This window comes from Micropterus dolomieu, linkage group LG20 (assembly GCF_021292245.1).
Source record: "Micropterus dolomieu isolate WLL.071019.BEF.003 ecotype Adirondacks linkage group LG20, ASM2129224v1, whole genome shotgun sequence".
Taxonomy (NCBI): Eukaryota; Metazoa; Chordata; class Actinopteri; order Centrarchiformes; family Centrarchidae; genus Micropterus; species Micropterus dolomieu.
Window position 1 is genome coordinate 2,833,699 of NC_060169.1, and position 24,508 is coordinate 2,858,206.

The 24,508-nt window shown below is 41.6% G+C and overlaps 1 protein-coding gene across 7 annotated transcripts in view; it reads right to left on the reverse strand.

The window, feature by feature from the left end:
- The window catches only part of herc1 (HECT and RLD domain containing E3 ubiquitin protein ligase family member 1), an 85,740-nt gene extending 66,827 nt beyond the window's left edge, over nt 1–18,913 (reverse strand). For 5 of the 7 annotated variants that reach the window (XM_046033261.1, XM_046033262.1, XM_046033263.1 and 2 more), the window contains exons 1-14: nt 18,662–18,912; nt 13,480–14,456; nt 12,410–12,505; nt 12,051–12,245; nt 10,412–10,723; nt 9,934–10,030; nt 8,225–8,368; nt 7,812–7,939; nt 7,338–7,482; nt 6,730–6,901; nt 5,490–5,624; nt 5,032–5,197; nt 3,846–3,971; nt 2,179–2,400 (exon numbers count right to left, since the gene is read on the reverse strand). In XM_046033261.1, the coding sequence (XP_045889217.1) occupies nt 2,179–2,400; nt 3,846–3,971; nt 5,032–5,197; nt 5,490–5,624; nt 6,730–6,901; nt 7,338–7,482; nt 7,812–7,939; nt 8,225–8,368; nt 9,934–10,030; nt 10,412–10,723; nt 12,051–12,245; nt 12,410–12,505; nt 13,480–14,430 (2,889 nt within the window). In that variant the 5' untranslated portion in view covers nt 14,431–14,456; nt 18,662–18,912. Of the gene's footprint in view, nt 1–2,178; nt 2,401–3,845; nt 3,972–5,031; nt 5,198–5,489; nt 5,625–6,729; nt 6,902–7,337; nt 7,483–7,811; nt 7,940–8,224; nt 8,369–9,933; nt 10,031–10,411; nt 10,724–12,050; nt 12,246–12,409; nt 12,506–13,479; nt 14,457–18,661 lie in introns of all 7 variants that reach the window. The other 2 variants (XM_046033265.1, XM_046033260.1) reach the window with 2 other exon arrangements.
- Between the last annotated feature and the right edge of the window lie 5,595 nt (nt 18,914–24,508).

Here is a 24,508-nt window from a genome sequence, read left to right on the forward strand (position 1 = left end):
TGTGGCAAATGCAAAACAGCGGGTGTGGGAGAAGTTCGGAGAAGACATGGAGAAGGACTTTCGGTCGGCACCGAAGTGTTTCTGGAGAACTGTCCGCCGACTCGGGAGGGGGAAGCAGGGAATCGTTCAAGCTGTGTACAGTAACGATGGGGCGGCTGTGGCTCAGGAGGTTGCCCGTTAATTGGAAGGTCAGCGGTTCAATCCCCGGCTCCTCCAGGCTGCAAGTCGAAGTGTCCTTGGGCAAGATACTAAACCCCGAATTTCAGTTCAAAAAGGGGGACCAGAGAGTGTGTGCCAATTGGAATTGCTTTTCGTCCTGGTCATGGAACAACGGACCAGCTCTTTACTCTCACAAGGATCTTGGAGTGGGCTTGGCAGTATGCCCATCCAGTCTACATGTGCTTTGTAGATCTGGAGAAGGAGTATGACCGAGTCCCCTGGGAGATACTGTGGGAGGAGCTGCGGTAGTATGGGGTGAGGGGGGCCCTTCTCAGGCCTATCCGATCCCTGTACACTGCGAGAACTCAGCAGTAGGTCGGACTCTTTCTAGGTGAGGGTTGGCCTTCGCCAGGGCTGCGCTTTGTCACCAATCCTGTTTGTGACATTCATGGACAGGATATCGAGGCATAATCGTGGCGAGGAGGAGATGCGGTTCGGGGGGCTTGGGATCTTGTCACTGCTTTTTGCAGATGATGTGGTCCTGATGGCATCATCGGTCCGTGACCTTCAGCTCTCACTGGATCGGTTCACAGCAGAGTGCGAAGCGGTTGGGATGAGGATTAGCACCTCTAAATCTGTGGTCATGGTTCTCAGCAGGAAACCTGTGGAGTGCCAACTCCAGGTAGGGAATGAGTCCTTACTCCAAGTGAAGGAGTTCAAGTACCTCGGGGTCTTGTTCACGAGTGAGGGGAGACTGGAGCAGGAGATTGGCCGGAGAATCGGAGCAGCGGGGGCGGTATTGCACTCGCTTTACCGCACCGTTGTGACAAAAAGAGAGCTGAACCGTAAGGCACTGCAAAAAACACTGTCTGTCTGATCAGGGCCTTAGACCCAATGACTTTCATGTCTTGGTTTGTCCTTCTAACAATTTTTATTTTTAGATTTATTTTCACACCTGAAATCACTTCACATCAATGCATTCCCTTACAATTTACAATTTTTATTAATATAACAGGAATTTAACAAATGGTGAGCATGGACTAATTATAGAGGTTGTAAATGGCATGAAACTTTCCTTATGAGATACAGAGAAACATTACTTTTATCCACACCCCAACTTTTGTAATCTGGATTCTTGCTATCTTACTGGTCATTTAGACCAGTGGTTCTCAAACCTTTTCACGTCAAGGACCCCTAGACCACAGACCCCCCATTTGATAAGATTTTGTTCTAGCATCGCCCATTTGCTTTTAGATGTTTTATTTCAGAAAGTGTATGAAATCCATGACCAAAATAGTCATGCGTTCATGTGTCACTATGTTGCTTATGGATGGAATTATAGTAAAAATAAATGATTCCCCTTTTTGCTGGAGACCCCCTGGAACTCCCTCAAGGACCCCTGGGGGTCCCCGGACCCCACTTTGAGAACCATTGATATAGACCACCTAAATTGAATTTGAATCAAGCCACTAAGGTTTTTTCTTAAATTATATTTCTTTATCTAGATGTGACTTTCCCAAAACAGAAAAAAAAAGAGGAACAAAAAGGGAAAATACAGCAAGAGGCAATGAATCCAAAAAGAAGGGACTCAAATGCAGAAAGCCTCGCAGTCTAATTACCATTCATTGCTCAGGGTTGCATAATCACACACACTTGAAAAAGCCTGTGGGTGGATATGTGTGTGTTACAATCAATAAAACGCCATCTTTAGAGAACGAGGCACAGGAACAAGCCGCTGCTGTGCCAGGAAAAAAGGCAGCAGGTGATAATAACAAAGGATTATATATGACTCATGCCTCTGCCTCCAGCACTCAAATACTGACAGAAGCGAGGGAGACAGCAGAGTGTTACAATGGCGCTCTATATGTTGACTTCACTGATTACTTCCTCCTGAGCAATGTCTGACTTAATGACGATCTCACAAATAATGCTTTGTTATTGACTAACACACACGGTGAAATCAATAAGAGCGCACTCTACTCTCTCTGATAAGAGCTGTACCAAACATCATCTACTTACTGTATAAAAGCCCAGGTTCCTGAGCAGCGTCTTCATGAGGATTTCAGCCAGGTGGGTATCAGGGTGGCCTGCTGTGGCGCTGTATGCGGTATCTGGGGAAGCTGCAAAGCCCGGGCCAGAAGAAAGTACCTCTGGACCATCAGCAGGAGAGCTGTAACCCAGGAGCGAGGCCACGTGGGTGTGGTCCTGGAGACTGGTCAGGATGATGTCTAGCTGCATCCTCTGTGGAACAGACACACACACACATTTCAAGACTGCTGACCAGATTTGAAAAACTTGAGCCTTTAACAGAACCAAACAACAGTACTTGATTTTAAATGTCTTGGTACAGAGGGTTTATACAGAGGCCAGGTTTCAGATAGACGTCTAAATTCTTCTGTTGCACAAAGCGGTCTATATCTTGACCACCTCAGGTAGGATATTTTTCAACTCAGCACTGTTAACAAACCACAAATTATGAGCCGTGCTGTCCTCTTTTGTTGCCATTCGGTGCCACTAAGCAGCAGCCGTCACTTGAGCTGCAATGATTAGTCAATTAATTGATTAGTCGATGAAAATGAATCGACAACTATAGTAATAATCGATTAATAATTTCAGTCATTTTTTTAAGCAAAAATGTGAAACTCTTCCTAAAATGTGAGAAATTGCTGCTATTTTTTGTCATTTATGATGTAGTTTAATAGTTTTGGACTGTTGGTTGGACAAAAGAAGAAATCTGAAGACGTTGCTTTGGGCTCTGGAAAATTAAGATGAGCATTTTTCCCAATTTCTTGACATTTTATAAACTAAACGATTAGTCGATTAATCATGAAAATAGTCGGCAGATTAGTCAGTAATGAAAATAACTGTTAGTTGCAGCCTTAGCTGTAACTGACAGTTACAATGGACTCTTAGCTCTGAATTAGACTGGCGCAAGGGTGGATAATTTATCTAAATTGCTTTAGACAAATCTAAAAGCACGATTAAGAGAGTCCTACTACACTACAGCCCGGTCTAACATATCTTTGTATAACCGGCCCCAGGTCAGTCACCAGACCAATAATTCAGTAATCGGGGAAATAGGCCAATGTACGGACAGTCAACATGTTTGGCCAATGAGAAAAGGAGGCCTCAGCTGGGGGTTATCACAGCCTTAAGCAACAGCTGAAAAAAATAAATATAACAGCTAGAAAATTCTAAGCTAAGCAGCTGAACATTGAACAAAATTGAACAAAAAAACAGTTCTAGGTTCTTTTCAACTTATTTCATTTGTCATGTTAAGTGTTTTTGAGAAGTTAAACCCCAAATGGTCAATTTAGTTTTTTATAAACATTAAAATAAAATTTTAATAAGTACTGGTAGGCAGATTTTGGATAGAGCCAGGCTAGCTGTTTTCAGTCTTTATGCTAAGCTAAGCTAATTAGTTCTTACCCATTGCGATGTAAAAGCTGCGTGTGTCATCCATCACTGACCTGACCCTACTTTCAAAATCTTTCAGTGCACAAGACACAACAAATGAGGCACTGGTAAATGTATTCACACATTAGGTGCATTCATTCATCAGCGGCTTTTATCCTGGTGGCTGGTTGCTACAAGTTTGCAAACCTAAAAAGATTCAGAACTGCTGATTTCAAATCCATGTTTTAAAAAGCAGGAAGGCTATCTGGGTGTTAGGTGGCATAGGGTACCTGTCCTTTGGAGAGACTCTCCCATCTGTCAGGGCCCTGAGGCAGCAAGGAGTGAAGAAGCTCCATCCTCTCTCTCAGTGGAGGCAGCAGCATGGTCGCCCCCACAGACAGAGTCTCAATCACCGCCTGATGGGACAAACACACATCCACATATTGTCACTGCTTCAGGTGACGTAACAGATTCAGAACTTGTTGACATTTTAAGGAATGACGGTGTCATTTCCTCTGTGTTAATCATGTAAAGAACAAGATGTTTTTCAAGCAACGTGACATGAAAAAAGCATTTTCTTCTAAATACAAAAAGAACAACCAAAGAGGGACAATTCACAGTAAAAATGTCAAACTAATAAAAGCAAGTAGGCTACCTAACTGTGCTGAATGTAAAAATGTCACCATAAAGTACGCAGGCCCACTTGCTCTGGCCTTTGCGCTGCATGACGAGACGGCTGAAACATGATTGAGGGGACGGACTCGCCGTTTGTGGCTTCATGAGATTTTGCGGTTCAAGAGCCGAGGTGGCTCGGCGCGGTGTTTGTCCCGCCCCTCCAGCACTGTGATTGGACAGCTGGGTAAAAAGTGACGGTTACGAGCGCAGCGTTTTCCTCAAAGTTGAACATTTTTCAACTCTACCGAAAAAACAATGCTCATCACCCATCGCGGCTAAAAAAACGCCCAGCGCCTCGTCACGCTGCTGCCGTTTTTACCATGTGGCGCTCCCATTGCAATTAATTGAAAAAAAAAAAAAAGGCACTGTGGTGGACACGGGCCCTTACATCCTACAATGTGTTCACTGAGTTTCCTCGATTTAAGAAGGTAAATTTTAGAAAACACAGAGGAACCCAGATTTTAATACATTTTTGGACCTCAAACATTTAGTCAATAATTCGATTATTGATTCTCAGATGTGAGGATTTGGTGCTTTTTCTGTATTACATCTGTGTAAACTGAATATCTTTGGGTTTTGGACTGTAAGTTGGACAAAAGAAAACATTTGAAGACGCCACTTTGGGCTTTTGAAACCAAATAATTAACTACATCAGTTTTTTCCCCCAACATAGTGTCACCATGTTTTGACACTTTTTTTTTTTATTGTAACTCATTTTCTATTTTGGTCTCAATGTCTGTATGTTACTTTGCTGCAGACAATTTCCCCCCATGATCTACAGCGCATCAATTTTCCTCTTACCTCCTGAATCTCATCTGGGACGGAGGAGTCCATCAGTCTGAAGAGCAGGTTCCTCAGGGGCCTGGCCTGCCGACCTAAGATACTGGTGGCGACGCCCCCGGCCAGAGCCAGAGCCAGATGATTGGACAAAAGCCGAAGGCACAGCTTAAGGAAGTGATGATGCTCTCTGCAAATACAGAAAATACTGAAAATTCAGAACTTAAAGTAATATTTTCTATCAGCATATATATCTTGGCATATTTATAATTTACATTTAATCAACATTTGAAAAGGAAAGAAGGTGTACTAGGATGAGAAAATGTACAACAAATAAATGCAAGTAATGGGCCATAAATACACAGGTTTATCCCCTAACTGTTCTAAATCTCTCTTCACTTTTGTCTTCCACAGTCTTTGTTATTCTGCTTTACAGAGCCGTCACATGCAGTGACGGAGGCTTGCAGGCTGTGTGTACTTACCTGGATGAGGGGAACGGGAGAGGAGGGACTTCACTGTTGATGCCGTCACAGTAGCGCTCGAGGAAAGAGCGCAAGTGGGAGAAGGTGCTTTCTTCAAGGTCGACGCAGTAGGGCCGGTGCCACGCCACCACTTGCCTAGAGGGCCAAATTGAGTCAATATTAACAAGTGCTCTAGTTCTTCATATCATAAAGTTTTGAGCCTCACATAAGACAGATTAAAAGAAAAAAGGTCAAAATCAAAGCAGTAGAGCTTTAGATATCCTGACGTTTTTGGCCGTATTAAGGGTCAAGCTCCAAAAACGCTGGATCCTACAACTCCCACAATGCAACTCAATGGTATGTCATTAGATCCCCATTCCTTTCTAAATGCCCACTTCTTCCAAACCCCACACCTCCAAGTTTGTATCGCAGTCACCTTAAGCCCAAACTGAGAAAACCCTGGTGACATCTTCAGGGATATTTTTCAAATCCACGGAAGACATTATACAACTGTTTCCACAAGCTGATTAGTACTTCTTGTGAAAAGTACAGCCAACCTTAGTGCCTTAAAACCACTTCAACGCTCAGAAAACCTTATAGCTCTTGCTTATATTTTTATATTGACGGGCTGTTAATATTCTGCCAGGGAAACATTATATCCTGTAAACAATGCATATTAAAATAAATGTTACACACATAGGAGTTGGCCATATGGATAAAAACCTCTATCACTGTATATGCAATTTATAATGGAATAATGATATATAATATGATATTGTATATTCATTAGTCATTTATGGATAAACACTAACAAACTGGAAAAATCTGGCAAATTTATATCATCTATCAGTATGTACTGTCATAATCCCCTACCTACCCGACACACACACACACACACACACACACACACACACACACACACATCACACGTTCATCTAAAAAGAACTGCATGGTTTATCTGGAGATTTAAAATCACCTGCTGTCACCTTTTCTCTGAACCAAAATAGCAGCGTGTTTGTTTTGAAACGGACAACATGATCCTGGAAGTTAGTTTGTGACACAGAAGTGTAAAACCTGCCGGCAGACTGACCTTTGACTCATATTGCTCAATCCCTATTAAGCAAGTCCCAGGGTGTTGTGTCATCAGCACTCGCCTTCACCCGCCCTCCCCCTTATGTGAATTTTTTCTGTAACACCCAGGTTACGGTGAATACGGTTACCATCGCTGATAGTCAGTGTGTTTACTCTGATGGTAGCTGACCTGTCTCTGGGCAGGGCTGTCCACGCCAGGCTGTGGGAAGTGCCGGCTGAGATCTGCTGCACAGCGACTCCATCCAGGCCGACAACCTTCTTGGGCTTGGTGATCGGCCCCGTGGAGTTCCCTTGGCCACACTGGCCCATGGAGTTGTTGCCCCATGCATATACTTCATTGTCTACGTTGTGGTTGAGTAGAAAAATATACAGTACAATATTAGATATACATACAAAGAGTACGGTATTTATATGTGCTCTATATGAAAAGACAAATAAGATCATTTCTGTTATGAATTGGAGATGTAAAAATAAAATTGAATAGATATGGCTATATGAATATATATGAATAATGATAAGGCAGAATGTAGTTGATGTTACATAACGCAGTTCTGTCACATGTTTAACAAACTCAAAAGTTAACTGTGTCCGCAAAGTAATATTCAAACTGTGATGGACAGAGCCAGTGGATTTAGCATGTGCTGTTACACTGAGCGTTGATCCCTGACAGCATGCAAATCTGTTTCCGTCGACACAGTATTTACAGTCATTTACAGTTAACCATCTACAGATATGCTTTTAATGAAAAGAGAGAAGGACAGAGTGAGAGAGAGCTACCATGTGACAAGGCCAGGCAGTGACTGTCCCCTATGGAGATGTCCACCACCCTGGTGGTAGCCAGCTCCTCGATTAGTTTGGGTCTCAGTGCTGTGGCCTCAGAGGAACCACACCCCAGGCAGGCACCACAGCCCCAAGCATACACCTGAAAACAAGTGACATGAACCAACACTAGCAGTTTATTTCCGCTATTCTCATTGCAAAGGAGTTTATTTTGGTCTTTTCCCCAGACAAAAACTACCGTGATGTAGAAACGGTGAGACTACATCTTTGAGACAAAGCCATGAAAGAACAGCTAAGTTACATAACAAGTCCTGACCTTAAAATATATCACTGCCCAAAACAGCTGTCGAAAGGAATGCTGCACGAAACTCCTTCTTTCGGACAAGAGTTTAAAAACGTCAAGCCACTTTTTCCTCAACAAACAGCAGCTTTTCCTCCGACTTGGTTTACAAAGCAGTGATGATGTCCTACCTGGCCGGTAGAGGTTAAGGCGAGAGACGACTGGCTTCCTGCACACACTTTTCTGATGAACATCCCTTGCAGGGCCTCCACCACCTTTGGCTTGTAGACTCGATTAGTATCACCATGACCTAGTTTACCTGCAACATGTCGGATTCATTTACAGTAGGAACACATATGCTGGTTTGAAATTTCAACACACTGAACACATTAAAAATACAATAGTTAATAGTAGTTTTTTAAATGTTTAAATACTTTGTAAATTCAGAGCGTACAGAAATATATATAAGTATTTTACACATACTATAGAAATGTACATACTTTGGAAAATGGTCCTATTCAAAGTGCAAATAAATTTACAGAACAACAGTGATTTAAGACAGACATTTAACAACACAGTTAGTTCCGGTTAAGGGTTTACTCACCGTTGTCTCCTCCTCCAAAGGACCACACAGTGCGTCCATCCTTTGACAGTGCAATAGTATGAGAGCTACCGCATGACACCTCTCCCACATTGCTGATGTCTTTAACCAGGGTAGGAATGTTTCGACTGTTGCTGTCACCGTGACCTACAATCCCAAACAATGAAAAAGGTTGTTTACACACAAAAAAATAATATCACAGAACACAAATGCAGAGTTTTTCATACCATCCAACTGTCATGAGAATTTTAAGTATTTAACTTTTGAAATGTGGCAAAAAAGACCAAACTAATGAAATTTGCGAAATACGTGCGTTTCCATCAGCTGGTTTGGAGCGAATAAACCAGGCTACAGCGAGCGTAGTTACGTCAGTAGGTGACGTTACGCGTGGCTGTAATAAACAAGACGTCTGGATTCCAAACCAGAAACAAAACCAGTCGCATGAACCTGATGGCCATTGATCTTAGAAAAATGGAGAGGTTCTCAGAAATGTGTTTCAAGCGGGCAAGTTGCTACCAGCACGTTATGGGAATATCCTGTTTTATGCAGAGTTTTGCATGCCTGCCGAGACTTGCATGCACTTCCAAATAATGGTGATAAATGATTTGAAGTGTGTATTTTATGAACGTTTAGAGTCGTTAATATTTTATTACACTCAGATTCAGCAAAAATACGCAGTGATTATCCCGTTTGATCAGCGTGCAGAGCAAAGGATCTGAAAAGGACCTTTAAGAGGTGAATGCATAATTCGGCAGAACCTGCCCAGATTTGCATCCACCGCCAGCCGCGCAGTGCGTGAAATTCTCGGCAGGCATGCAGAACTCTGCAGACGCCGACAGCAGAAACAGCTGATCGGTCCTGAGTTACAAGTTCGCTACGCAAAAACCACCTCAAGCGAGCGTAAAAACGTTTTTTCGAATTTTGCCGTTTCCATCAACCTTTTCTGATGCAATACTTCAAGATGTACATTAAAAAACGTTGATGGAAACACGGCTTGTGACCGCCAGCATCTGATGTGCATGAGACACCCAAACTCACAGTTTTCTACAGTATATAAACCTGCTCATCAGGGGCATCGATGAGTCAGGATACAGTATGCCATAGTCCTGCATAGTCAGCAGCAGCAGGATACAGGGTGTTAATTGTGTACATTTTGAGCCATGTACATAAATCTGACATGACAATATATCTGTTACTTGCTTGTGATTTTCAGGAACACCTCATAAAAAGCATAATCACCTCCCCCTACTATCAGACACAGAATCACAAAGAACATTTACCGCCATGACACAAAGGGGTGGATGAACACCAAAAGTTTCTTTGGCAAAATAAAGAATATTCTAATCAAAACTGGAGATTTTTGAGATTGAGTATGTTGCTAAAACCTCTGCAGTCTGGGTAGAAAGTAATCGCGTTGGCAAACTATTTCTTATGAGTGTACCCAGCGAGATCTAGAGAAGGTAACACATAGTACAAGTACAAAGCTGTGAGGCTGACTGAACCCTATAAATCCCTATCTGATCCACCACAGACTGACTGATAGCTATCATTAATTAACTAAAAACAGCTGTGTTGCTAATCTGAGTGTCAATTATTGTTAATATCATAAATTGTACAGAAACAATCAGCACGTCTATACTGGGAATTAGTTGAAAAGTACAGGTGTATATTAAGAGATTACTTTTATTTTAGAAATTAGCTCAGCAACTTACCTAATCTTCCAAAATCTCCTTCACCCCACGTGTACAGCTCTCCATCCTCGCTGACAGCAGCACTGTGTCTGTAGCCAGCAGACACACAAACCACCACCTGACACAAAACACAAGCCATACACGTTATCACACTTTATTAATCCCAGTAAATACACAAGCAAAAGCACATTTACATATTTTCAAAGGAACCATAGAAGAAAGCAGCTTATAAGAATTATTTTTTTATTTTAATGCACCATCTGGATTTTTGTATTCAGCTTATGATTATTGCAATCTACCAGCACAAGGCGCTTTCTGACACCATTCCTGTTTCTGGTGCAAAAACATCTCACGAAGTGACAGAGGCAACAGAAGATAGTCATATCTAAAATACCTCTACTCACAGCTGCTTTAAAGTCATTACTGGATATAAAAGAATACTGCGTGATAATAAAACACCCTCTGTTAAGCTGTATACAAATGCTGGGTGATACCCTACCTTCCCCTGTAGTGGCCCCTGGATAAGTTTAGGGTATTTCTGTGTCGAGCTGTTTCCGTGGCCCAGTTTGCCATAATCACCGTCACCCCAGCTGAACACCTCACCCTCGGTAGTGAAGGCCAGCGTGTGGCCATCTGAGCCCTTGGATGACGACACCTTCTTGATGGCACGGTGGGGTTCAAAGGTGAGCTTCTTGAGCGTCGATTGGTTGTTAGAGTCCCCGAGGCCCAATCGGCCGTAGCTGCCCTTCCCGCAGGCCCGAACAGAGCCGTCGGAGGAGATTACAAAAGTGCAGTACTGGCCTGCCTCAATCTGCAGAGAATGAGCAAGAGTTGTGCGTTTGTGTAGTGAAAGACTGCAGGCTGACTCAGCATTCTCACACACCGTTGCACCAGTGTCGCCGAGTGAGTGACACCAACTCGCATCCTCCTGACATCGTGGCAAAACGCTATGGAGTGATGCTACAGTACATCACAAGACAGAATAACATATGACTGTTTGTGATTCCTCCTTTTTTAAGAGTCAATGCCCTAAGAGGCATCAATCATTGCTTCCTGATATTGTACAGACGTGAAGTGCAGAGATGCAGTAACAACAAAAGTTGGAGGGAAAATTGTGAATTATACGGTTTATAACTGTCGGATTTTCCTTTCTCTCCTAAAAGAAAAACAGAAGACATTGTAGAAGCGAAATAATAATATTGATGCTGTCTTCTCCTCCAACTTAAAGCAACTACAAGGTGTTTTAACTGGTTCTGAAACAGTGTCAATACAACGCTGATGCCTCTTTATGACCTATACAAGCAAACGAGAGTCAATGAGTCCAATTCCCCTCAAAATCTGACAAACAGTTTACACGATTTGAGGCTATGTTTACATTTCCCCAGGCAAAGTATCACAGTGAGTGGTACGTTAGCCAGTTAAAAGGAAGCAGGAGGCCTTGCTACCAAACTATATCTTGCTGTTGGCTTATTATTATGACGACGTAACGTAACCAGGGAATGTTTAGCGTTCTTAAAAAAATTACTTTTTACTGAGCAATCTAGGCATACTAACGGTACTAAGACATTTTGTTCCACCATCGTCATATTACAATCTTACATAGCCACAAATAGATTAGATCAACTCATTGCGATGCATCCTGCAAACAGCTGTTTAAAAAAAAAAGTCTTAAAAATAAGTTGCGTCTTTCTTATATTTGCTTATAAGACAAATGCACACGTAAGCCAGCAACACCACGACTTCTGTCCACAGGGGCGGCCAGAATCAACACAAAATGAAAGTTCCCTGTAGTTGCTTTACTGAAGTCCCTATCTTTGATCTAACAAATTCAGCGTATCACTTTGTTTTGATCTACAGCTGTAGTTCGTCTTTGGGAGAACCAGAGAAATTTGAATTTGAATGCATTATCATCAAATCATCACGTCTTTAAAGCTTTAAAGCAGTATAATTAATGCCTTCACGGGAAAATATTTTTCCCTTTTAAAGTCATCAAACTATTTGCCAAATCCTAGCAAAATTGATTTTCAAGCTCATGTTCTCCATTTCTCGTGATGAATACAGGATAACAGATGTTTTTATCCCTCAACATGTGCAGACATACTACAGCTACAGCACACGTGTGGACTGTTTCTTCTTACCGTCTGTGCATCAGCGAAGCTGGCGGCCAGCTTGGGCTGCAGGATCTTCTCCTGTGTACCCTCCACTAGCTGGTGGCTGCTATTACTGCCCCACACATAAACCTCACAGGTTTCAGACACCACAGGTGCCTCCCCCGTCTGGATGCTGTCTGGACTGACGCAGGTGCGAGAGTAGTCTGATGCCATTCGACATACCTGGAAGAAAAGGACCCGATTAAAGAATTTATTTGGCATTTTAGCACAAGGATCTAAAATAAAAAATCCAGCTATCCGCTTTTCTATATTAGCATGTTTAGCTGTTGTGTACATAAAGTATAATAATCCAAAATCCTGAATGTGATGCTGCTTAAATTCCTTACTTCTTCAAAAAGACAGAGCGCTGCCTCATACAACGAGCACAGGCCATCAGAGGTCCGTGTGGGTTCTCGCCATTGGCTGCGATCGGCTGAGGAGCCCTGAGACGATCCCAAACACAAATCAATGTTTAGACCATTCACAGCTTCAAACCAGTTAAACCAAGAACTAAAAATCTTTGAAAAAAAACATGAAACTTGAAAAGTGTACGACAAAAGATTGAAGAAGTTTTATTTCATGCTTTAATGATCAAGTAAATTGCTTCAGTTATCACACCTTGAGCTCATAGTACCTGCGCATTAAAGCATGTAGATTAGGGCTGCAGCTGACGATGATTTTAGTATTCGAAGCTTCGATAGATTTTTGTTCAACGATTCATCAATGCGTCGTTTAAGAAGTACTTTTGAGGCGACATAAGTTTCGTTTTACGGCGGACGGACTGTGACATTACAGAGTTGTTGTTTTCTTTAGCTTGAAATAATAACATACTTTGGATACTTTCTTCTTTGTCCCTGCCTATTTTCTCTCTCTTCCTCCACTTTGCAAACAGCTCCATTATAATCACATGTAAGCGCGATGTGCGACAGTAATAAATGTCCCTGCGAAACAGTGTGCTGTATAGTTACATTGATTAAACGAAGCTACGATGCAAAGAATTTGTGTCGAAGCATTTTATTAATCGATTTTATCGATAAATCGTTTCAGCCCTAATATAGATATAGACTTAATTTTGTTGCTCATTGCCTTGAGGTAAAACAAATTGGTTAAATGAATAGTATCTCATTTAATACTGAAAAGAATGAGCATAACATTTTTTAGCCCATTTGACGGCTCAGAGCAATGAAAATAATGTAAATATTGTACATTTATAAACTTATATTTATATACTCTTTATTCTAACTACTTTCTATAATTATTTCTATTCCTGATGCCTAGATAAGTGTGCAACTGTGACAAAAGAATTCAATAAAGTATTTCTGATTCTGAAATAGCTGTCGAGGATACTGCGTCTTTGATGTAAGCAGACGGTTAATAAACCACAAAAAAACTTCCAATATTGTTAATGTTTACGTACCAAAGAGCGTCTCATCTGCATGAGGATGTTCATGAAACAATCATAGCCGATGAGCCCCTCCTGGTTCTGTAGCACCTTATTCTCCTCCATAGTACTGACCACAGCTGATGCAGCCAAGGCCATCTCAATCCACTCCAGCAAGTAGCGCAGGGAACCCCTCTGGGAAGCCAGCCCTAGCAGTAGCTCTGAGGCAAGGCGTCGCCCTAAAATATCGGCCCCAGAGTTTGGCATCGTCACTCCCTTCAGGAAAGTGGTGACCTGGGCCAGGCAGTCCAGGCCCATTGGTGGGATCTTGCTCTCATTGGCCAGAGAGAGGGGTGGCAGGGAGCTAACCACATCAATGGCTGTGTGAATGACATCATTGCACAAGTTTATGTTGCCCCCAGGACCTCCACCAGGGCTAGGCGGAGGAGGCATCATCCAGCTTTGGCGCAGCAGAGCAAAAAGAAGGCTGAGGCCAGTGCGAACACCCATCTCAATGAGGGCGTCGGTGCTGGAGCGTGGCCGCTCGCTGACAGAGTGCAGATCGGCCGAGCCCGAGTTGTTCTCTGGAGAGTGCTGCTGCTGCTTGACCTTTCCCTTGTCGTGGTACTTGTTGGAAAGCGCGTAGAAGATACGCTGGAGCACCAGCACACGTTTGCGCAGGGCAGCGGCAAAGGGAGAGTCAGAGCAGACCATCTTGGCCAAGGCCAACTGGCTGCTGAGTAGAGCATCGAGGTAGTGCTCCTGCTCATCGCTGGAGAGGGATTCACGCTCAAAGTCTGGAAGCTGGGGGCCCTTCAGACACAGCACCTGCTGGGGCAGCAGCACAGCCTCTTTGTTGGTCAGCAGCTTTGAGTAGAGCACCGACACTCCCTCCCGTGTGGCTATGGACTCGCTGTCCTCCGTAATCCATGAGCTGTTCAGGTGCTCCAGCCATTTGAGTTTCACCGGGGGGATCATTAAAGCCATGGCATGTCACTCTGGAGCCATCAGACCTGAAGACATTGAGTCGACATCATACAAAATGTTGATATCAAGCTTGTGAACAGCAACTTTCTCATCAAACACGTGAGCTGGATGACAAACATTTTCCTTAAAATGGACCTTTGTGCTAGCAAAACAGATGAGTAACACAGTCCAGGTTGTCTAGATCTGCCCTACAGTCTTTGTAACCTGGTAATGGTGTGCTATCTTGGCCAGGTCTTCCTCACAAAAAGAGATTAATCTCAAGGGAACTCTGGTTTAAAAAAATAATAATAAATACAGAATAGGGATGTCTGCTAAAAGAAAAGTTCTAGTCTGTTTAAATAATTACTTGCAAGCTGAAAGCATCTCTTCTGAATAAAATTACTTTCTGGGAACTTCAGGGCAGCACGAAGTGGTAAAAAAAAAAAATTCATTTTCACTGACAGAAGTATTAAAATCACGATGATGTGACATTTGTTGGGGTCTGTACCAAATGCACATTTTCCTACATCTGGAGAACAAGATTAGTAGGCAGGGGCATCTCTGCAGCACTCAGTACTTCATTATGATGCTGGTTTTTTTTACCTAAAAATAGCAGCTCCTGCGATTTGGATATTGCATTTGGACATACTGCAACTTCAATATTATTTTGATTAATTGTTCATAATCTCATAATACATTCAGACTGATCCTTTCTTGTAAATTGTTGGTCAGTTATGTATACAGTGCCTGAACAGATATTTTTTATCATCATCTTCTGTGGTTTTGCTGCTTTAGCAGTGGCTTCACATAACCGCACAAAAGCAACACTGTTTAATAGAAGCACACACGCATTACTGAACTGAAAATTAAATTCATTAAAGGATTATTTCACTGAAACATATAATCTTATTTACTCCACGTAGGAGCAATTCTGCAAGGTGCATATTCATATTCAAACTCGTGCTTTGTTACTATCAGAATAAGTGACACCAGTGAGGGCTGGAAATGTTTGGCCACAGGAATAAAACTACACAAGGAATGAAAGTATAGAGATTGACAGATATAAACAAGAAAAGACTTTCACATGGACTTGCTTCTTTTAAACTTACTCTATTGTTGTATGTCAGTTTGACTCATTTTACCTTTTACGATAAAGAAAAAGACATTTAACCTTTCTTTAATGCTATGAAATGTAATATATTGTAATATATGTATATAATGTAGTATATATTTTCTTCTCTGTTATGTTGTATCTGGAGCTGCTGTGACAGGTGAATTTCCACAGTGAAACAGAGATAAATTTAAAAATCTTATCTTCATGAGGCTGGGTATAATATATTTTTTATATTTCCGATTCTGCTCAATCAATCTATGAACGTGATCGAATCCCAATTCAGATTAGGTCTCTGCAGCCAACCCTACTGCTTCTGCTGCCTTCCAGTAAGTCTTGACATCATGTACACCAGGTATAAAGACGTGATAAACGGCAACATCACCATCTCAATCCGTTCATAAAACGCTCACGCTCTTGCAGCTGTGAGTAAAAGGGTTATAATCACTAAAACTCAACACATGCTGGTTCAGATTCAAGTGTTGTTCACACACTGCTACAAGCTGTTGTTGTTGCAAGAGGTTTCAGAGCCAAAGGACAATGCACCTAATGAGCGACGAGGCCGTGAGGTTTCCTGTATTGACAGGTGTTCCTCATACCAATCTCTATCGTGTACGTAAGTTAGGGTGGAACCTTCAATGCAACCACGAACAAGAGCCTCAGAAATAACTTCAACTTCAATCAGCACTTCTTTGGGAACAAACTAAAGATTTAGTGAAGTTTCGTTTGTATAACCAGATGAGATCCATCATAGATTTAATGTAATTACTGTAAACTGCAGCCTATTATCTCACTGCTGGAATAAAACCCCTTTCAGCGCCTACACTGATTTATCTGACTTGTGAACAGAAACTGAAATAACTATGGAGGCGAGCGGTAAACTGCATGTGGATTGACAAGACGATGGACCTGCTGACAAACAGATTGTGGGATGCATTGACAGCCTCTACTATATCAGTCTGGCCTTATCTGTAAGATTAAGTACAGTAACACACAATTTGAGGTTCAGCAGCTAGTATGATTTTTTTTTTTAAGTTGTACGCCAGGTATAGCAACCAAAACAGTAACATTCCTGGCAAAAGCAGACAAAACCTTTCAACACTGTTGTGGAAGCTTTATAATGAATAAGCGGGCATCACAAGAGACTCAGAAGTGACGTTAGTCAGTTGCACGAAAGAAAAATGTCTGGAGATATGACCGGCAAAGAAACAGAAGAGTTACCAAGGGTTGTTTTCGTCACTACACTGCTGCTAAGCCTCGTAAGCCAAACACAAGGTCTAGTGTGAGAATAACTTGATCTATCGGTCAACCGATTAATTGGGCCGATATCTGGCATTTTGAGATTATCAGCATCGGCAATCACAAGGCCGATTTAAAAATGTCTGCAGACACATCTGTGTCTTTCTGCACGTAAGTTTTGTGTCGTCTCTGTTAACTTTTTCCATCAGTAGTACGTTCTATAAAGTCGACATATTTGGTTTTCTGAAACGTTTTCAGGATTTCAGCAGCAGGTGCGCCGTATGTGGAGGAGGCTTGTTAATAAAGTAGCCTATGAAGATGAAACAAAAGTGGTAAGGCTCCAAAATTAGCAGCAGCCACCACCAGCCAAACGCTGGTAAAATATGCAAATGGAGGGTAGATTTACTTCATCACCAGCCAAAAAACAATGGTGATCTATTGAGTGGCTGGTGGACTTTAAACATTTTGCACCCTGAACGTGGTAGCTAATAAATGACATCTGCACTGGTGTGTTCACTGTTGCTTTACCTGGTCCGTCTTGTAACATAATAGATAACAACTCTCTCTGTGTTTTCCTGCAAAATGCTAAAATAAGTCAGCTAATACCTGGGTTGCCGACTGTTAATATAGCCTACATGGGCGGCCTGCCTAAGTAAAGTCTATGTGTGGGAAACACTGACCGTAGAGAATAATGCAGCTGAATGAACTGTATCCCATTATACATGACATTTCCTTGATTTGATATCGGCATTATATATCTGCGATTGGCCGCCCTGATCTCTAAATATCGGCATCGGTCATTGAAAACCCATATCAGTGGACCACTACTATCCACAATGGTCATGTCATGGGAACAGACATGATAGTGATTTTTTTTTTTCCCCATAATAAAGCCTATATGAATTACAGAACCACATCCTTCTCTGACAAACTGACATGGAAATGCTGCGGACTTGAACCAAAATGCACCTATTTAAGCAGAATATCCCATTGCATTTTGTAGCAAAATCATGTTCACTAATAATAATCCATACTGTGTGAAGCTGTGGTTCACCATGGGAGTGTGCAGACCAAGACACCGAAGAACTTGTGAATACTCACTGCAGCCTGAGTTACTATAAATCCATCCTCCTGTTGTATAAGCAAATATAACGACTGAAATATCGCAGAAATTTTGTGCTTGCTGTCATTCTTGCTGCAGGTTATAGTGAAGGTGAGTGACATTCTTCAGACCCTCCTTCAAGGTGTTAACAGTCACTCAGATAAGGTTACAGGCAACACTTGAGTTGTTTAGGCACTATTAGCAGCTTAGCTAGCTAACAACTCATCTGCAGCAACGGGCCCGAGCTAACATCGGTATAATTTTGCTTGTTAGCACATAAAACATCAAACCACCGGCAGATGACATTAGACAGCCAGCTAGCAGAGATGGATGCTAACCCGCTTGTTGGGTCAGATAACAAGACAGTTAACAGCTAATAACAAATCACTGGCGTTACAATGAGACTAACGTTAACACCAACCTTTAACTAGCTGTCGTGGCAAACAAAACACGTCAGCGTTAAATGTTGTGTTGTTTGTTTTGTTTTGTTGCAACAAATCAAAAGATGACTGTGAACTGACGTTACTGTTTACGTTAGCTAACGTTAGCTAACTTTCCTCACGTCACTCAGCTAGCAAAGCATAAAATACCTGAACACAGACGTAAACCCGTGAAGTGCAGTCATGACAGGGCGCTAATAAATAAGATATGTAGTCGTACTAGTGCGCAAACCCGTCAGAAAAGCCCAACTCCGGAGAGCTTGCGCTGTTTTGGCCAGTATTAGGTTGGCTTATCCGCTGTATCATAGCAGGTTAGCTCGCTAGCTCCACTTTCTAGCTGGAATAAAATTGCTCGCTTACCAGTGTAACCGTCAAGGGCCTCCTCTTCTTCGCGTTGTGCTCGCACAATAACCTAACTGTGCTTCATTGCATAAGCAGTTGAGACAATATCCGTACGCTTTGGTAGCGTTATTGTGAAAGGAGAGAGAACCACGCATGGATTTCCATGCCTCCGCCCGCCTCTGCCGTACCTTCCACCGCAACTGGGAGCGGAGAGCAGTCCGCTCAGCCACAACCCTCCGCGAGCCCCAGCGCAGGGCGGTGACGCGGTGACGCTGGGACCTGTCTGTCTGTCTGTCTGTCTGCCTGCCTGCCTGCCTGCCTGCCTGTCTGTCTCTCTGTCTTTCTGTCTCTCTGTGTGTGTGATGACTTTCCTGCCTGTCTGTCTGCCTACATGCACTCTCTCTGTCTCCATGTGCTGTCAGTGTGTGCTCTCATGGCATATAGTCATTCACGCCCACAGAGACAAAGGGGCTGAAAAAGCGCACAGTCGCCTGGTTTTTTAGCAATATGTAGCCTAAAACCGCCATCTCACTGTTTTAAATACCATTTATGATACATGCAGTTTGTCTTGACGGCTTCACTGCTGGCGTTGCATGTTTTGCATGATTAAATTAAAATGTGAGTAAAGGACAACATTTTAGGTCTAAAAATAAAGAGGACAAATACATGCTTATCAACAGTAAATTGTAGTAGGCTACATTACAACTAATTTGTTTAATTGTTAACATTATTATTATTATTATTATTATTATTTTTATAATATTTTGAAGCACATTTCATAAAAAGATTTGCAGCTCAACGTGCTGCACATAAAATCAAGTAAACACCCAAGCACAACACATCAAAAGCATGCAAAATATAATAAAAGCAATTGTAAAATTAGTTTCATTTTATTTTAACTGTTGCCTTAATTTCTTTGTTTTCTTGCTTTGTAACTTGTTTTTTTTTTTCATTATTTTTTAGTATAATTATTGCTATTATTATTATATTGAAGTTAATAACAATAACTTTTACTGTCCTATTTTTTAAATATAATTATTATTATTATTATTATTATGGGCAGCACAGTGGTGGAGTGGTTAGCGCCGTCGTGGTCATCCCAGGCCTTTCCGTGTGGAGTTTGCACGTTCTCCCTGTGCGTGAGTTCTCTCCGGGTGCACCAGCTTCCTTCCACCAACCAAAGACATGCAGGCTAGGTTAACTGGTGACTCTAAATGGTCCTTAGGTGTGAGTGGTTGTTTGTATATGGACTGGTGTACCCCGCCTTGTACCCCGATGTCTGCTGGGATTGGCTCCTGTACACAGGATAAGCGGTTGAACTATGGATGGATTATTATCTTGAAGTTAATTACTGTAACTTTTACTGTCCTGTTTTAATTTTATATTTAACTCTTTAAAAAAATGTATTTTAAAATATTTTGTAAATTTCCCTATGTTGCTTTTGTGTTTTATGTAAATAACTATGAATTGTCTTGTTGTTGAAATGTGCTATACAAATAAACTTTACTTGCCTAATAGAAATTCACGCAGTTGTGACATAATGTAGTGTTAAATGTCTAAAGTAGGTTTTTGTGTTTATCTTTGCAATGCAGGCCCCTATAGGCTGCCTACGCTGCAGTACTCCTTATCTCAGAAGCCCATCCTATTTGCTGTTTGCCTTTTTAAGCTGTCAACATTAGACAGCTGACAGGAAATAAATCCAGAGGGGGGGGGGGGCAATACATTTTCCTGCAGCCTCACTTGAACCATGATGTTGCAGTTACAGGCCTCTAGGCCAGTGGTTCTCAAACTTTTTCATGTCAAGGACCCCTAAACTGACACAAATTAGACCACGGACGCCCATTTGATGAGATTTTGTACCAGGGTCGCACATCTGATAGATGTTTTATTACAGAGATTTTATTAAATCCATGACTAGTCTGTCATTTAGTTACTTATGCATGGGATGCTGGGGATCCGCTAGAACCCCCTTAAGGACCCCTGGGGATCCCCGGACTCCATTTTGAGAACCACTTCTATAGGCCACCTGGCCAGCCCTTATTTTTTGCTTAACATGTTTCAAAATACAATTGAACTTCATCTTTCACCACTGAGAGATCCAGTCTCATTAGCTGTTTGGATGAACAGGTGGAGACAATTATTATTATTATTATTATTATTATTATGGATTGGCATTTTAAATAAAGGAAGTGTTGCTCACCATTTTGTGGAAGTTGAAATCCTCATGCAGTGCTGTCAGTGTTCAGGCTGTATTTTAGTATCTATGGCCACCAGTAAACAGTCTGTCAGCAATACGACAAAGCTTCAACCTTTTTATAGCTGAAGTTTTTTTCTGTTTCCTGTTTTGTTTCATTTTGTTCTTGGCATAACTAAATTTTTTCTGTTGAATCAAACTTTGTTTTGTTGCAGTTATTTGTTATTTTCTTTGCTATAATTTCTTTCTTCCATTCATTCTTTTAAATGTTTTCAACGGGTTCAGCTGGCCTTAGTGGCTTTAGTCACAAGCAATGATTATTTTTATTGTCTGTAAATATATTGTTTATCAAATCTTAAGTTTATAAAGTCAAATATAAAAGTGATACTGATAAGAGTCCAAGCTGACATCTAAAAGTAGTCAATTTTGGCTGACCACCTGCAAAGAACTAGATGTTTATAGGATATTTTATTTACTCTTGAATGAAACCACAAAACAGCAACAAATCCTCACGCCTGATAAGCTGTTGCAAATGTCTGGTATTGACTTTAAACGTCTAATCAATTATCTGAAATGTGCAGGAAGCTGCTTGAAGAGCCTTTCTGCAGGTTGCAAAAGGCCAGCAGCCTGAGTAATTTCTGCATCTGCGTTTCCACTCTGATGGTGTGGATGGATTAGAAGGAAGCTCCCAGCCCTGTTTTAGATGCAGTGAGCACAAGTTTCCACAACAGCTTCATATTGTGATTTTTTCCTATCATCACATCTGCAAGAGAGATGTGAGCTAAACCATTGGCTCCCTGGCCAGTGCTTTCTCAGCAGAGGTCTAAATTCTTAACACTGTACCACTTGAGTTAAGCTTCAGCCTCAGCCCTATATATATACACCATTTCTAGCCAGTCCCACTAAAGACATGTCATCTGCAAATTTCAACAGTTATAAAGATTTTAAATATACAATGAAGAAGTAGAGTAAAAGGTTCTTCTTGACTTAAACCTATTTCACATACTGATATTTAACTGTTGGTATCATCTGTCTCCAGATTAAGATGACTTGAACTTGATACAGTCACTTTCCACTTTCATGACTGTTAAAACACTGGGCTGCTTTCTTCATTCAGCACTGGTGTGCCTAAAGTTGCAAAATTGTGTTTTTGGCCACAAGGGCCAGAACAGACACACAGCCCTCACATACTATCACCACAAAGTTGTAACCTGTTAGCTGACAGTTTCCTGCTTGTCAGCACACAAAGTAGTAATTCGGGCCACCAGACAAATCTAATGGAATGACTTTAAACCAATTACATGATTTCTAATCGTTTTCCCAGCATCTGAAAATCTATAAATAAAATAAATCATTTCCTGAGTCACATGTCAGGGCGTGTTAAGAGGCGCTTTCTCCACACAGCAGCGTCAAACGCCAATATCCACGCTCCTATTAGTTGTTATTTTCCCTCCACATACTTCATCTATTACAACTAGGTGCCTAAGCAGAATACCTATTGACCCCAGGAACAAGCATAATGGATGCTGTTTCATGCACCCTCTTCTGTCTTGCCCAGACATCATGTTACATAAATGTTAACTTTATAATACTGATAATTTTCAGAGTGCCAGAGAGACATTTTTCAGAGTGGTGTGAAAAGGTTAACAGCCACTACGTTTTAAATGCCTTTAAATGTGCCACTTTGAAGCTTCCCGAGTGGTAAATAGGCTTGATCTTTTATCTCCTGCTGACTTTTTGATGTTAACCTGCTCACAGTTGGAGAACACATCAACTTTTATACATCGGTCGCGTTTTGTGTGCTGAATTATTTTCCTAAAAGAAGAACCTGCAGGTTGTGGTTAAATATGGGGAGTTTGAACTGTTGTGGGGAAAAGAAGAATACGTTTAAATACCTCAGTTAGTTATGAATAGTGCTGCTCAGATCCAGTCTAACATGTAAAATGAGCATTAATACGTATGTGCTCTCAGAATAGTTGTATCTGCATATGGAGCGAGAGGGAGCTATCTGGGTGTAGATTACAGCAGGTGTTGCTTCCCCTCCTAGTCTGAAGTCTCAGTCGTGTCTCAGCTGGTCGCACTCTCTGATCTGTTCCAGCATATCCCTGCGTCACGACTAACGCCCCATGGCTCACATACGTCTTAGCTCCACGATTCACCGGCTTCAAATGAATCATGAGACCATTTTACCAGCAAAAACATCATCAACGTCATGTTTTTCTGCAGACTGCTCTAATTACTCATCAGAAAATACCGCATCAAGGAACCAACACAATTCATCTTAAATTCTTAATTATATTCAAGCAATTTCAGTTTGGATACTTTAGCACTATAAGTATAGATACTTTATTGTTTTTCATGAACTGCAAGGACATTAAATGCCCAAAATGCTACCAGCTCTCTAGAAAAAAATAACCTTGACTTAGTAACATAAAAGTCAACAAAGTCATAAACTGGTTCTCTGGACTCGAGCGAACACTCAGATCTTCTGTACGTGCTGATACACACATACATTCATGAATATTCCAGAAATAGCATTAATGTTATGGGTGCTACGGTCTAGTCCAAACAAACAAAGCAAACAATGTTGTGAAAGCGCGCTTGTGTAAACATCAGCTGGCTGTCACAGTATTGATCAATCTGAACTCACGTGTAACCGAGTGTTTGAATGAATTTAATTTCATTTAAAAAACATTTGTAAATGTATGTGATTTTATCAATATCCCATGTGCTCACAAAACAGTAAAGCATTTAACAACACACACACACACACACATCCATAGTACTAATATTAACAGTGTTTATATTAAGCTGTCTTAGACAAAATACACAAATGAAAAAGCTGTTACTGGTCTTTACCTCTATCGCCAACACACAGCTCAACAGAGTGACGTTTTTGACCAAATATCACACTGAAATGCTTTTGCTTAACATTGCGCTGCATGTGAGTACATCGCTTTTTGTTCATTATTATTTTCAGCATGAAAATGTACAGTTTCTCTGCAAAAGCAGGATTTTACTTCTCTGATGTGAAACTGCCAAATCTTTATGTGTAGGAACAGTAATCATCCTTTAGCGCTTGACGCCGTTCAAATAATCATTTTATGAGACAATAAGCTTTTTGAAATAGTTGTTAAGCAATATGTCTGTGAAGATTCTCAGTCATCCAGGTCATAGTTATCCAGCGAAGGTTAAAGTCAAGGGCAACTGGACTTGGTTGAAGATACTGGAAGACGTTTCGTCCCTCATCCAAAGGACTTCTTCAGTTCTGACTGACTGGCAGGGAAACTCAGCTATTTAACCTCAGTAGGGTCGTTGGCCTGGGTCATCGATACCGCTGGTTCGTTAGTGTTCCTGGTTGCTGTAACGACAGCCAAGCCGGTGGCCAAGACTGAACGACCAAGGACAGCATTGTAAGTGGGGGATAAGTGTTGGCGTAGACCCCCTCCCCTGTTCAATGACGGCTTCTCGACCCTGGTGTAGATGCTTCCTTGACACCTCTTTCAAACCATCCATCTTCTCTGTCTAAAATGTGCACCTGGTGGTCCTCAAACGAGTGTCCTCTGTCCTTCAGATGTAAGTAGACTGCAGAGTCTTGACCTGAGGAGTTGGCCCTTCTGTGTTGAGCCATGCGTTTGTGTAGTGGTTGTTTAGTCTCCCCAATATACAGG